This window comes from Melospiza melodia, chromosome 1 (genome assembly GCF_035770615.1).
Source record: "Melospiza melodia melodia isolate bMelMel2 chromosome 1, bMelMel2.pri, whole genome shotgun sequence".
Classification (NCBI taxonomy): Eukaryota; Metazoa; Chordata; class Aves; order Passeriformes; family Passerellidae; genus Melospiza; species Melospiza melodia.
In genome coordinates this window covers 37,479,066-37,494,519 of record NC_086194.1, presented here as the reverse complement: position 1 = coordinate 37,494,519, position 15,454 = coordinate 37,479,066, and the positions used below count along the sequence as shown (strand labels likewise).

Here is a 15,454-nt window from a genome sequence, read left to right as displayed (position 1 = left end):
TAAATCTTACTAAGATCCTTCTGTTGCTAAGATGCTGTTGAAAATCACGTTCTTTGTGCTGTGCACAACACAAAAAGATTTTATCAGGAAAAGAATGTTCCTAACCCCAAATTTTCTGCTTATTTCCACATTATCTTTAGAGACCACTGAGTTTTATAACACAGATAACAAGAAGCCTAAAGGGAGTTTCTCCATTCAAATAACACTCCAGCAGAGAGAAGCCATTATTTCTCCTGCAGTACAGTAACACATAACCTGGATAAGTAATTTAAAACAAGCAAGCACAGACACCACCAGAAATAGGTCTTTTGATTTCACTCTCAAGTTACACTGCGCAATATTTAAAAAGGTAGTGATATAAATAATATAAAAATTCAGCCTAAATAATTTGTTTACAGAATTGGAATAAGTAAGATGAAGGAAGAAGGAAAGGGTATCAAAGTCCCTCTTTTACAAATGACCTAAAATTCCCATGTAGATGTTTTGTTTACTGAAAGATAGAAACGCCCATTATAGCATTTCTCCTGGCCTCATCTAAAAGGTTTCTGATGAATGCCTCTTCAGCATTTGAGAATCACAGAGAGACTGAATTTTTCTACATTATTTGGTGTTTTAAACCTGCTTTTTCAATTTTGTACCCTCTTCCTGGGATAATCCAGGTTCATTTTTAGGCATGGTTTTCTTTGCTATGTAACTTCACATAAGACACAGCATTACAAAAGAAAAATTACCCCCCTCTTTGCCTCATAGTCATAGTTCATAGTCAAAACAATCAAACACAAATCCCCCCTCATTTGGTTACCTCGTTGGAATCAATTCCATTATTGACAGACCACGTGGTTTGGAAATATTCAAGCATCCTTTGCTTTAGCTGCTGTGGCAGGTGATGGACCCGTATAAAGTCCTTCAAATCCTTGGTTCTTGTGTGATAAAGGGACCACCTGGAGTACATCCTCTGAATTATGGCAGTCACATTGCCAAACACCAAGGCATGCATCAGAGCTAGGAAGCATAGAAATTACATGCAGTGTGGAGTGATTTGTTGATCAATAAAACTTAACACAGAACATAAACAGCATCTTCACAGAGCGAAAATTTCCTGATTAAGAGATATAAGAAAGCTTTTGAATATAAAACTCCTTGAGTAATGGTATATTAATACTGTAGTATTAATATGATTATTCATTCCTCATATTTGAGACGCTACAAGTCACTATCATAGGACAGGGTAGAACAACAACTTATTCTATCTAGTCAGGGTACCTAACAAAATAATTAAGTCAAATTAAGTTCATAGTCTAAGAGAAAAGGAAAACAGAGCACAGAATCATAGAATCATAAAATGGCTTAGGTTGGAAAGAACTTTAAAGATCATCAAGTTCCAATCACCCTGCCATGGGCAAGGATGCCTTTCACTAGACCAAGTTGCTCAAAGCGTCATCCAACCCGGCCTTAGACACAGCCAGGGATGGGGCATCCACAACTTCCCTCAGCAGCATCTTCCTGAGCCTCTCCACCCTCATAGTAAAGAATTTCTCCCAATATCTAATCTAAGCCTACTCTCAGTTTGAACCATTCCCACTTGTGCTGTCACTGCAGGCCTTTGCAAAAAGCACAGGAAGGAACACAAGTAGGCAGGTATGCTCAGAAAATAATGAGATACTCAGTATGGAAACTAGACTCAAATGGTCAACTGGAAACTACACAGAATGTAATAGATTTCAGAGAACTCATGTAAATAAAAACAATTACCAATGTAGAGGAAGGAGGTTGTAAATAACATTTTAAAATGTATCATATTCTGAGTGCGATATTTAAAAAAGTCAGAAAACAACCCCATTGTAAAGCAGAAATTCAGGCTAAAAGAATCATTTGAGGAGACAACCTGATTTCTTATGTTGCTGGACAGGGTCAAATATGGTTAAAATTGCTCTAACATCCTGGAGTTTGTCTGCAATTAGTGATTGTCTTGGGAATAAAAAGCCCAGAAGCAAAATTGAAGAAATATTTACAAATATAGGTCATCTGGGTTTGTCTGTGCAGAAATATGTTTGCTTATTTGAGTTGGAAATATCACTGCAGAAATTGTCTGTCGTGATATTGATCTGATGTATAGAACATACACATCTACAAACTGCTGATTTAAAAAAAATACTAAAAAACTTGATTATTTCTCTAAAGAGACCTCTGTCTTTATGGTGCTTTAAAGAAAGCAGACTGACTTCTCAGAGTGACAAAGGAATTGGTTTATAAATGAGACAAACAAGTTGTTGACCTTGTATGTCACTTTACAGAAGTCCAGTGTAAGTGAGAAGAGACAAGGGAAAATAGGAGGAGGAAAGGATGCACTTTTAAATGGTAGAAATAATAGAAATTCTGTAGTTTGGAGTGTTAGAAAACTTTTACAGGCTGAGAAAAATGCAAAGGAGTTGGTAACAATATCTATGTCCTTATTGTGAAGGAGTGCAGAAAAGTAGCTGAAGAACTGCAGTGTAGAAATAGCAGAAAAAGAAAAGGATTATGGATGTAGTAAGAATAGTAAGCCTAACTGGAAATTTATTTCTAAAAATAGTTAGCTATTTCAACTAGGGGTTGCTCATGATGGTGCAGTGAATTGCTAAGTCATTAATGTCAGAAACTGGAGCAACAGAATGTGAGGGACTGGTATAATTTTAGATACAGAATATTGTATTAGAAATATGACAGCTAGGTCTGAAACAATTCAGCCAGACACAGATAAATAGGTTAAAGAAATAGTGTAACCTCTTTAAGGATGCAGTAATCAATTTAAAAAGGGGGTGGGATAAAGTCTTAGGTGCTGTATGAATGCAAATATAAAATTCACATGTGATATAAGTCCCTCATCAGCCTCCAAGGTTAGGAGCTGACAGTGGAGAGATCTCAGTGATGTTATTATAGGCACAAATATCACCTAGAATTTTATTATTGTGGTAGAATCTGTCCTTGCCTATATACATTGGAAGGCAACTGCTTCTTATAATGACAAGCTATTTTTGGCTGTGACAGGCATTAGAATTCTTTATCAAATAATCATACACTTACCCTACTTTCTGTAACAAAACCTATTACACCTCTCTCTAAACTCAAGTAGGACAAGTTCAAAACTTCTAGGAACTATATTTCAAGCAGTGGCCTTTATTTTAATAGGTAATTTAAATCACATTTTGCTTAGGGAACAGAGGAACACCTCTGATCCCATATAGGACTGGAGCTACTAGAGTGGGCCTCCAATCTCTTAAATGCAAAAATACACATTATTTGCTGAAAGAACATGAGAGTATAAGAAAGAAGAGTATAAGACAGAATATGGTATGATCACCTGTTGGAGGGCAGATCTGATCGATATTTTAGATGCTGGGTGTCCCAGGAATTCTGGTTACATTTTAATAAGTAAATTTTCTTTCCAACTTTAAGAAGACTTACTGTATTGAACAAGATCTTTCATCTTCAGAATATGACTTGTTAAAAATTTAAATTTCAAATTTATAAATTTCAATTTTATAAATTTCAAAATAAAAATGTATGTGAAGAGGCCAGTAAATATGAAAAAGGTATTCTATATGCAATTTATTTGTTAAGTTTACATTTTTTTCTGTCTTCAACTTTTTCAAGGTTTAATTAAATTTACTTCTTTTTTTTTTTTTCAGTTTTAGTGCCATACATTAAAGAGATACAGCAAAATGTACTGATAAACTAACTCACCTTATCCATTACACCTGAAATTTCATTAACTAATGGCTTGGTCAAAAAGTCTGAAAATTGACACCAATTTTTCTTAGAACATCACTTTCCATTAGGGAATTTTAAAATTAAATATCAGCCAAGAAAATACACTAAAATAGGTTTTAAGAAATGATAAGACATAATGTCCTTAAGCATACAGATTAGCACTTTATTCCTAACAAAGTTTTCTAAACCATGCTCACCAATCTTCACGGTGTCATTCCACCTCTTTTGTGTTTCCTTGAGTTTCCTCAAAAGTATCTAAAGTATGATTCCTCAAGAAAACAACTACAGGTTGGCCTGCTCTGCTTTTTTACCTGGACATATCTTGTTCACTGGACCATTGCAGATATAAATTCAGTCTCCTACTTACTTGTCTTTAAGCAACTTCACCTTTCAGTCATCAGTTCCCTCTTACTCCACTCACCTAACTAGTTCTTCCCAATTTATTAAATATACAAGCATATTACAAGAAATAAATGTGAAATTTTGTTATAACTGGGTTAAATAAATGTATAGGATACTTTTATATTCTACTCTATTATATTCAGGAAAGCTCTGCCATATTAAAGTGAATTAAATATTCATCTCTGCCTTATACAGATCTTTTGATTTCTTGATAGAAATGGAAACTCCTTCCTTCATTACAACACATTTTATGTAGTGAAAGTCCCAAAGAACAGAGACCACAGTGTATTTTAAAACTATAATTTTATGCAACCACCAAAAGAAATTCATAAGCTGCTCATGGTTTTGTGACATTGTGAAAACCAAAATTATTTCATTCTTGGATGATTCATTATATTATTGCCTCTCATTTTCAGGACTGAGCAAAAGGAAAATAATTCATTGAAAAATTATTTTACCACTTAAGGCTGCAAATATATAGGTTACAGGTAATTCATCGTGTTCTCTGACTTTCAAGTGTCAAATTTCCAGTTTCTTATTGCCAGGAGAATTTATAGTGCAAAGCTAACACCCAGGGCTTTACTGACCAGCCCTGGAGAAACACCTACTAGTCTTTCCAGAACAGCTAAGCCAGCAGAAATAGAAAGGGAGGACAGAGTACTCTAGCAGTGACTTGCTTTTACCCTTCATGGCCAGTGTGACACCTTTGAGTTGTATAATGTACACATCATGTATTTCATCAGCACATCAGATTTTTTGTGGGAGGATGATGAATGTATAGACTGAGCCTCTGGTACTTTCTCTAAAGGATTTGGCTTGCAGATCTCTGCTTGTTGCCCCCAGGTGCCTCAGCAGAAGGAAGGGGACATGAATGAGCACGTGGCTTACTCCAACAGTACAACCAGGTAATCAGCATAAATAAAAATGTTAGAAAGAGCTCCAAATATGACAAAAAAAATTGCATTCTGATTCAATTCTGAATCAAATGTTTATCAATGATAATTGAACAGTAGCTTTAATTTTTTTTTATGCTAAGGCTCACCTGGCTCTGTCCTGCCTCTCCTTTTGGTCTGGTCCTTCAGATGAGGATACACACCAGCTCACAGACACTTTGTGCTGTGGGCTGCACACCTCCCCTCATCACCATTCCCAGGGCTGCTGTGGGGATGGAGCTGCAGCTGGTGGGCACATCATACCTGGCTCTCTGGAAAAGTGCCTGCCACAAGTGACTGAAATCCCCAACACATGGCTGGGCCACTTCCTCTGTTAGTAATGTGAACTTGCATTTCAGTGGGCAACACCATCTTTCTTCACCATAAGTGAACAAAAGTTTAGAAATATATCTGCCTGAGAGAGTCTATCTAGTGTAAACCAAACAAAGTTATTTCCTTCTTTTGCCATTTTAAATTAAATTTATTAAACTTTCCTCTGTGTTTGTAATTTCTTTTAAGGAACTTAGCAAAATTTCAGCTTTTATTTGACTTTTTCCTACTCCTTGGAAAGGTTTTAAATGATGCTTAATTGTACCTACCCCCAATCAGCATTGTGCAAATGGAGAAGATCTTTTCAGCATCAGTATTGGCTGAAACATTTCCGAAGCCAACACTGGTGAGGCTGCTGAGAGTGAAATACAGGGCAGCTATATAGGCACTTCTGATTGATGGGCCTCCAAGTGTATTATTCTCATAATAAGGAGATTCAATTCGTTTTCCTAGCTCATGAAGCCAACCTGCAAAACAAAGCATAAAAAGAGTTACTTTTTTATAATACTGACACCACCATGAAAACTTTACATTATATTAATAAAACAGTTCTAGAAACCCCCACAAATCTACTTAAAAAAACATTATATTCTTCACATAACTCCAAGAATAAAAAGACCATTAAATGTTGGGAATTTATGCAGCACTTTAAGTATTGTGTCTCTGGGATATTTATTTTTATGTGCAATTTTTTATGATAAGAATTGTATTTCTGCATTGAAATCAAGTAGTTTTGAATTGCATATTACAGGTCTAATTATATGATTTATAAAATCCATTAAGTCACTAAAAAAACATCTTCACCTAATAGCACTGCAGCAACAATGCATCATCATTTGATTCTTTCGATTAATTAATGCTTGGAAAGCTTTTTGACATTCTAAGACTAAATCATTATAATAGTAATTACATATTCAGAGCTTTTCACATGTTTCTTTTTACAGTAGAAAAGATTCAAAGAACTAAACATAACTTACAAACCAGAATTAATTTTCAAAACATGCTTCAGTAAGTATTTTCTAAATTGTTCATTAAATCTTTCCTTTCATTTTGATAAATGCATCTATGTGCACCAGAGAAAGCAGAATTAGCTACTGCCTCTGATATTTGAAAAAAAACAACAAAACAACTCCAAAGCAACAATGCAGGAAAAAATATACAGCTGGAAAACACAACCTGAATGAATTGCATAAACACAATTCTTTGCAAAGATCAAGACTGGGAAAAAAGTAGGACAAAAATCTATTTGTGTGCCCAGTTTTGCCTATTAAACAGCTTGCCTGGGAGATTGGGAATCTTCCTTGGGTATACAGGAAGAACTGCCAGAAGAAAATAGTCCTGACAGACAGTTTTATTTTAAGAAAAGTTCTTTAGGGATCCCCCTTTGTTAGATGGGACCTGACAGACTGAATCACCTCCTAAAGATTATTCTCTCTCCACTTCAGTCAGCATCCATGAATTCACCCAGAATCCATGGATTAATCCATTCGATGAATCCAAATATGAACTGGGGGAAATCTCTTTGCACAGAACGTCTGCAAAAGCAGGGGGTACATTTAGAGTATCTGTCCCAGCTCTTCCAATTAAGTTGGGAAGAGTATCTGTAGGAATTTAGCACCTAGAGAAGACCTGCTGAACCATGGTTGCTCCCATGCTCATCTCCATGCTGCCTGGCATGCTGTTCTCCAGAGAAAGCTCAGCCAGAAGGGCTGGGTTGGCACAGCAAGGTCTGGCCATGGCCCTGCTGATCCAGTCTGTGCAGGACAGGGAATTTGATCAAAACCATAAATGAAAGCAATTGGCATTGTCATACAATGGCAGTACTGAGTAGGATGTTTTACCTTGCCAACAGATAGGAAAGCATGTGAAAATCTCCTTGATTTTGCCTGGATAGATAGTATTGATCAAGTGGGGCTATTTTATATTTGTGGCTCCCAATTATTTAAAATGAAAGTAGAGCAAAATGGGAAAAAGAAGAAAAGAAGCCTAGATGAGTCAATACCTGTACTCTGTGCACTACTGTTTTTCTGAGATTACACTACATCTCCCCAACGGTAGCATGGTCCTTTGTATGGCAGATTGAACTCCTATATTTCTATAGTAGGGAATGTAACCACAAGCATTAAAGAGCATAGAATAAAAACCTAAGAAAATCTCTAGCAGAGAGAGGACAAAGTTAAAAAAGTCTATCTAAGCCTAACGTAACGTAATACAATCATAAAGTCCAAGATCAGCTCAAGATTGTTTCAGCTGCAAAACTGAAACATATAAGTTATTTTAAAGAACTGTAACTGATATGCCTTTCAGGAGAAAATCTCCTGACTCAGAGTGTTCTAAAACCCACTGATTCTCAGCCTGTGTATTTCCATTTTTCTCACTTTTTATGCATTTCCAGTGCTATCCAGGAAAGGTGGATGACTGCATTTTTTAACTGAGAGATATATGTGAATTGGTTTCTCTACAACTCACTTCATTTTCAAGGTTTTCATCCAAGCCTAGTGAAACATTACTGCTCCTAAAGGATTCATGCTACTAATAAAAGTGAGGTACAAAGATATGTGTCTATATTGTGTCAGTCAGTAGAAGTCTCTATAATATTTCTACAAAAATTTCATACTAAAGTACCAATATAATAATATTAGGATTTCTAGCAAACACTTCTGGCCAAGATACCAGTATTTGGGATGAGCTTAGTATCCAGTGTCTACTTCTGTGGTATAACTGAAGGTCAGACAAATCACCCCCTTAGTAGGCTATATGGCTATCACTGAGCTAAACCAGCAGTAGTTAGCAATGATTAGCATTTCTTAATGATTGCTAAAATCATGCCCACAATGTAAAGAAAAGCTATGAAGTAAATGTATTTAGAGATTTAGACTTGGAATAGAAAATGTGTTTCTGAAAGGGAAAACCGCAAAAATACATTTCTCTGACTTGTAGATAAGACCATGTTTACAGCTTCTCATTTCTCTTTTGGCTGGAAGAGATTATCCTAATCAGGAACTTCTGAAAAAATTGTATAAAGTGGTGTTCCAGCCAGAGCATATAAAATGCTGCAATACCTTCCAGATCAACTGTATTTCTCATATTTGTTGATAGCACTGCATTTTATATTTTTTTCAGTTTCAGGGTAGAGGCAAGATACAGTTGGGTGTAAATACTTTCATCAGCCAATGGAAATAGTCATGAGGTAGCATCACTGACTAATGCATTTTCCTCTTCAGTTCCTGTAGGTAACAGCTCTCAGCAGATTCTCTGGCAAGCTTGAGTAATTAATTTCTGCCCTCAGGGAAGAAGAGAAAAATAAATATACCTTGTAGTCAGAGGGAGCTTCCTAGAATTTAGCATTATGAATCGTGTCTGGTTCAGAATTAGCATTGTCTAGGCACAGCTCTCTGACTTTGAAAACATTTTAAAGCACCAATTAACATAATTAAGAGGAAGGCCTTTCAAAGAGAAAAAGAGCGCTTAAGTAATCAAGTCCCATTGGAAAAGTCAATAGGAATTGGATATCTAGCTCCATTAGGCTACTTTGAAAATTGCTGTAAGAATCTGTATTGAGTTTCATTTACTTATATCTGGGAAGTGCTCAAGTATCAGCAGAAGCCTAAAAAAAGCTTTTAAACCTCCATAGATGACATACTTTTTAACTGGATGTAAATCACATTATTTCATTTGCTAGACATCCAGAAAATCAGTCCTTCTTCTGGCTTGGTGCTTTCTCTGCCTTGGGTATGTACAACACTCCCTATAATTTGGAGCTTCATTCTATACTACTACTTATATTTTTCCTTTTATGCCAGACACTTAACATACCAAAATACTGTCTGGTACTTAAAAAACTTAGAAATTAGTTCCTTTTTCTAATGCATTAATTAACTATAGTACTTATTTTAAAAACAAGAGCAACATTTTCTTTTCCAGTTTAAAAAAAGCCCCAGGTCTCTGGTTTATTCTGCACTACAGTGTAAAGAAGAGTAAAACGGTGTGGATAAGAAGTGCCTCTGAAAGCATCCCTGAATGTCTGAAAGCAATAGCAGTGATGATGCTGAAAGAGAATAGTATGAGACAAAGGCTGAGCTTCTCTCAGCTGTGATTCCACATCAAATGTAGGGATTTCAAGTACTCCTATGGGAAATATGAAGGTAGAAAAGCCTGTCTGCTCTTACATAACCACTTTTTTTGATTTCTAAACAGTATTTCAACCTCATTCAGGGCAATATAATACCTGGCCCTTTCATGTTAGTAAGGAGAGACAATAAGCAATACTAAGCTAATAGTAGACAAAGACAAAAGGTAGTGAGAATTGCTGGAATGAACTGAAGGACATTGTGTATTGTATTTAGTGGGGATTATATTTAAGGAGTATGTCTGAGGCTGTTTTATTTTTCTGACTCAACTGAAAAGAAATAATAATAGAAAAATGTCCTGAACTCTAGCATATGCAGCCTTCTGACATTAAAAGATTTTAAGTTTTAATACAGAAGTCACTATCCTATGACTACTAATGTGTGTTGCAGTGAAGAGTTTAGTGCCATTAAGGAGAAGATAAAAACTGTACAAGAGAAATTAGATCCTTCATCACTGGAATGCATTTTTAAATGAAAATCACCGTGTAGCCTGAGAGATGTGCTGGTTCCTACTGCAGTTGTCCCTGATCACTGCTGATAGCTCCTAATTTCAGATCTAGAGCTGTAGTTTTGCACAGCAAAGTACATCACCCTTTCATCACTTAGCAGCACCCTCTGATCTGCAAATAAACATCTCATATTTCCATTTTAAATGGGGAAAAATGGTCCAAGTTTCTGTTGATCTCAATGAACCAAGATTCCCGGTTGTATCCATCTCTATATTTCTTTGTATTAAGCTCCACAAAATAAACCTTTAGGCAGAACAGTTATGAAGAGAGACCAAGTAGGTGAATTTCCTTCCTTTTAGGTAAAAGCACATGGGATTACAGTTTCTTTGATTTTAGATGTCCAAATCACTTCCCTCAACTGTCTGTATGGTTTCTTCAGAATGTATCATAGCTAAAGTTCATTTGAAGAGGGGAGGCCAGAGCTAATATTGCATTTCAGATGAGATCTTTTAGAACAGCATAATGAATACATTTTACCATATCAAACCCTAATTATCATTTATTAGACATTAAAACAGTAGCTTCATTTTAAGATTTCTTCCAAAGAATTTTGCACAATTACTCTCTAGATGTTGCTGACTGATATAACACATTCAGAATCTAAAGGTGTATAAGATGAAATCATTTTACTTCTTGTGTGTATGACTAAATTATTGAATAATCATTGCCTCTGTTCTCATGGCGATTACTCAGATTCTTCACAAGAGCTTCAAAGTTTTTTATCTCTGTCTAGGCAAAATTTTTCCGACATGTGCAGTTTTTCCCTGCTAAAACATTTGTGGTTTTTCCCCAGACTGTTAATGGACCAAACAACAGCATTCCTACTATTTCACCCTGTGGAATATTGCTGTTACTTTTTCATTGTCGCAAAACCTGATCATCTGGCTACAGGTTTGATTTATAGTGGAGCTTTGCCTGTCATGTTAGGGGAGGCTCCCAGGTACCAGAGCAGATGGTTTTAGGATTAAAGAACACCAGAGATGACAAGAGCATCATACCACTGCTTCTGGATGGACAGAAATGTCCCAGATGTTACTGGACTGGGTCAATAAGAAGAACGAAGAACAGGAATCAGGCTTTTCTTTCACATGAATTAGGGAAAAAATATCATACCACCCCCGTAAACCTTTCCCCTTTCCTCCCCCCCAAAAAAACCCCACCAAACAAGACACAGTCCTGAAAATGTGACATAGTTACAGGCTCTGAGAGTGTGAAAACACAGATCCAGCTGTGCTTAAATGGGCAGAATTGCACACTAGTAAAATAAAGGACATGAATTTATGCTCTTTTCAAAATGAAGACAATAAATAAGCCTTGTCTGTGTAAGAGGAAATCAGAAGTACATCTATATGATATGTCAACAAGTACAGGGTACAAAGGAACAGCTCTGGCCAAGAGGATTATATTTTAAGAAAATTAGCTGGTATTCAAGATAAGTAAAAGTTAATTAGCAATGCATGAAATTTAAACTAGAGTGATTTTGATATTAATATAACAGACGCAATTATAATGGCTGCAGGACAATCAGGAACAATTGGCATTAATCTAGTTCCCTTGATCTTTATTCTGCTAACACGCTTTCCTGCAAAGAGTGGACACCTAAAATGAGAAAGAAAACAAATATGATAAAGACAATAACATATTTCTCAAGTACCGAGATGGCTTAAAAATGTTAAAGTCTCAAAATAATTTATTCTAAATACCTTTTATTTTAGCTTTGAAAAATACGGTTCTTATCAGAGTGTGGTCTTTATTATGTTGAATTTAATGATTTTTTTCCTTAAACTAGAAAGACATAACATGGCTATGGATGAGAGTGGTAGTGTTACAGAAGTAAAGGAACACCTACTGCAGCATTCAAATGTTGTGGAGGGAAATTTTTGCCATGGCATAAAAAAGAAACAGGTTTAACTGGGCCTATATGAAACATAATTTTACCTCAGCTGCCTGTGAATGAAGTCCTTGTGGTAGAGGTGCTCTCAAGGCTGCCCTGTGTGACCCCGGGAGCAGAGCCCAGACACCAGCTGTGCTGACTTGGAGCTGCCATGTGTGCAGCAAGGATGGGGATTAGTGCTTTGGATCAATGCAAGGCAGGGGTGTCTGCCCTCCACACATCATAGCATTGCCTTTCTCTTACCTTTGAAACCCATTTTCTGTATACTTCTAAATCTAGTTTATGTCTATTTTAGTATTTTCCCCCACTTTTCTATGTTAAGGTCATAATCCCTGGCAGATTTCTGGTGCATTGGTTGCATCAGCTAACCCAGGTAATGAAGGGCTATGTTAAATTTGTACAAGCAGATTATACCTAACCTCTGGCTGAGTAGATTTTTAAGTGCCAGAATGTGAGACATGTGGATATTACTTTGATGGAAACCACACAAGATTTTCCACAGACATATATGGAAGTCTATATGCATTTACTTGATGCATGTGCACTTCACAAACAATAAGAAGAGAAAAGCAAACACCTCAAAACCTCCTTTAATATGTAATCAAAGAGGAGAAAAATAATCCCTTTTGCATCAAGTGCTCCATGCCTCTTTCTATTCAGCAGATAAAATCTTCAGAGGCGAGAGGACATTTTATAAGATTTCATGCTTCAGATCTCAGATGTTCACCTCTTTAAAGTCTAATCCATAAACAAAAATCGAGTCTTCTTTCATGTGTTATATATCTGCATCACTTAAACATCCCTGTGATAATATTAACAGCATATTTTTGGGGAGCTTGCAAACAATGGAAACTACAAAAATGGAATATTTTAAAATTACAAGTAAAATAGCTGAGAATTTCAAAGCCACATCAGTCTCAAAGACAAACTATGATGAGACATGTCTCCAAAATTGCAGATCCATCAGTAGCAACTTTGAGGATCCTTGTCATATTAGAATTCAGGGGAACACTTGGAATGGATAGATTCAATAAATATGCCATTTGATTTCCATTGCAGAGAAACTGGATAGGATTTTTATTATATCTCTTCCCAAATTAGCACATGAAGAGAGAGATGGTCATGAGCCAAAATCCAAGGCACAAACACACTCCTAATAAAGCTGACAATTCAGGCCCTCGCATCTACTTTTTCTTTTTAATTTTTTTTTTTAATGGACGAAATTAAAAAATCAGGGTTTGAGCATATATCAAGTGAAATTGTAATCTTCTGCCAGATTTTGGGAATTTTATCACTGGTTTTTGAGCATCTGTAACATCATCCAGGCAAGTTTGAATTTGGACGTAACGTAGTCAGAAGAGAAAAACAATGATAAATATTAAAGGTTCCTGTATTGCTCATGAGGCTTGGACATTCAAGATACACAAACTTCTGCAGTCAAAGGCAGGTGGGTGACATGAATACCTTCATATCTGGTTCCTTTTGAATGCCTGCCTTACCCTTTGCAGGTGCAATAATCTGGAGGACACTGTATCATCCCCAAGATCCTTAGGGAAGGTATTTACTAAGGACATACATTGAGACAGATTTCTTAAATACTTTCATAACCCACAGAGCTTTCCAAGATAAATGTGAAATCCTTGCTGTGTTAGAGCGTTTTTACATACAAGCTTAACCTCTGTCAGGTGTACCAAAAGTTAATTTGAGTTGAAAGGTGAATTCTTTTATAAGACTAACGAATATTCTTTGTAAATAAATTGGCTTTTGTATTTCTACTTGAATGTGCACTTAGAAGGTAGCATTAAAAAAAATACACTTTGCTGAGCTTCAACTCATCTAACTTGACAAAGTCATAACAAGATATTGACCCATTGTTTTCCCTGAAAATGAAACTTCCATGGTGAAATAAATACTCAATGAACTAATCAGTTTCAGTAGGAAGAGGAGCACAATCAAGGAATTAAAAAAGGAAAAAAATATCTAAGATCTAATTGCAATGTTCCTTGTAACAAGAAAAACACAGCTGAGCCCACAAAGTGCTGAAAACCTGAAAATTAGGCTTTAATTATCTGATAAAATTCAACTCTGAGTTGAATTTTATCAGATAATTTATCTGCAAGTATCACTACTTAGAACAAAAAAGTAGCATTTCTCTTTTCTCATGGTAAAATTGATGCCACCTTCAGGATATGCACAAAACTTCCTTGTAGGAAGTAATTTCTTGTCATTATTAAGGTGTGGTCTGTTAAACAATTTAAATTTCTGTTTTGGGAAGCCATAAGTGCAAGGAGAGGTACCTCCTATTCGAAGCTTGCAATCCACCCCAGTGAAGGCACCATAAGATTTGTAATGCAAAAAGTGATCAGTCCTGGGCATATTTGTGGCTTAAAAATTGTAGAACAAAAGGACTGATATTAAATATTTACAATGATAGCATTTTATTAGAAAACAAGGTTGGAAAGCTATATTTTAAAATATTTAGTTAACAATGAGTTAGAACAGTCTGGAGTTTGGAATATCTTCCATCTAGTGCAAAATGCTACATAAACACTCTACAAAACACAGTCCACATGAATTACCAACAGCTTCCCACATTTCATGCCCTGCACATTTCTAGACAGAATCTAACTATATTTGAGGCACTAAATCTTAAAATTTCTAGATGATGTCCTATCTTCTTTTGTCTGCAAAATAAAATTTTGCACTTTTATTTTTTTCTCCTACTGTCAGAAATCCCTGAGGAAGAGCCCAGATAAAGTTTCACAGTCAGAGCCCTAGATGCTTCTTTGGTAGATAACTCATGTGAATTAGCTGTTTACATTTCTTCTCCACCATGTGGCAAAATATTATCTTTCCAGGTAATTTATTTCATGCCTACAAGTGGAGTTTATTCTGGTGAGAGAAGAAAGAAGGGAGTGGTACTGGTGGGAGATATCCCTTTGGGCAGAGCTTCAAGACAGTCTCCAAAAAGCCAGCAAATGCTGTGCAGGAACACAGAGGTTATCACCTCCATAAGGCTCTGGGTGAGTTGTCCCCCTCACCCCTACACTGCATTGCTGCCTTGCTGCCTCACAAGGCTGCAGATTGCATCTCTGGGACATGCAGCTAGTATTCTGTGGGTGGCTAAACAAATCAGACAGTGCTGCTCCTCACATTTCGGAGGAGGACTCCAATACACCTCTGTACCAGTCTCACAGTGTAATGTAATAAAGATTCCCCTTGCAGGAGAGATACATTTATTCCAAGGTAGAGAGGCCTGTCTATATTACCTATAAGAGCTATGTATAAGGGTTTTAAGAGCTGACTCAGCAGACCTGAAAGGAACACATTCCTCTTGATATTTTATGACAGTTCTCTAAACATTTAGACTTACTGTTGCAAAGAAGCTCCAGTGTGCATGGTCAGTGCACCTGCATTCCTGTAGAACTAGGTCATAACTTCCTTCAGCCTCATTTGTCAAAGAGTCATTTAGAAAAGGAATGTTCTTGAAACTGTAATCTGTGATAA

At 36.3% G+C, this 15,454-nt stretch overlaps 1 protein-coding gene across 1 annotated transcript in view; it reads right to left on the bottom strand.

The window, feature by feature from the left end:
- Positions 1 to 15,454, bottom strand: part of KCNH8 (potassium voltage-gated channel subfamily H member 8) — a 182,807-nt gene that overhangs the window by 40,144 nt on the left and 127,209 nt on the right. Inside the window, exons 8-9 of the mRNA XM_063154272.1 lie at positions 5,684 to 5,881; positions 803 to 1,002 (exon numbers count right to left, since the gene is read on the bottom strand). Of these exons, the coding sequence (XP_063010342.1) occupies positions 803 to 1,002; positions 5,684 to 5,881 (398 nt within the window). The remainder of the gene's footprint in view (positions 1 to 802; positions 1,003 to 5,683; positions 5,882 to 15,454) is intronic.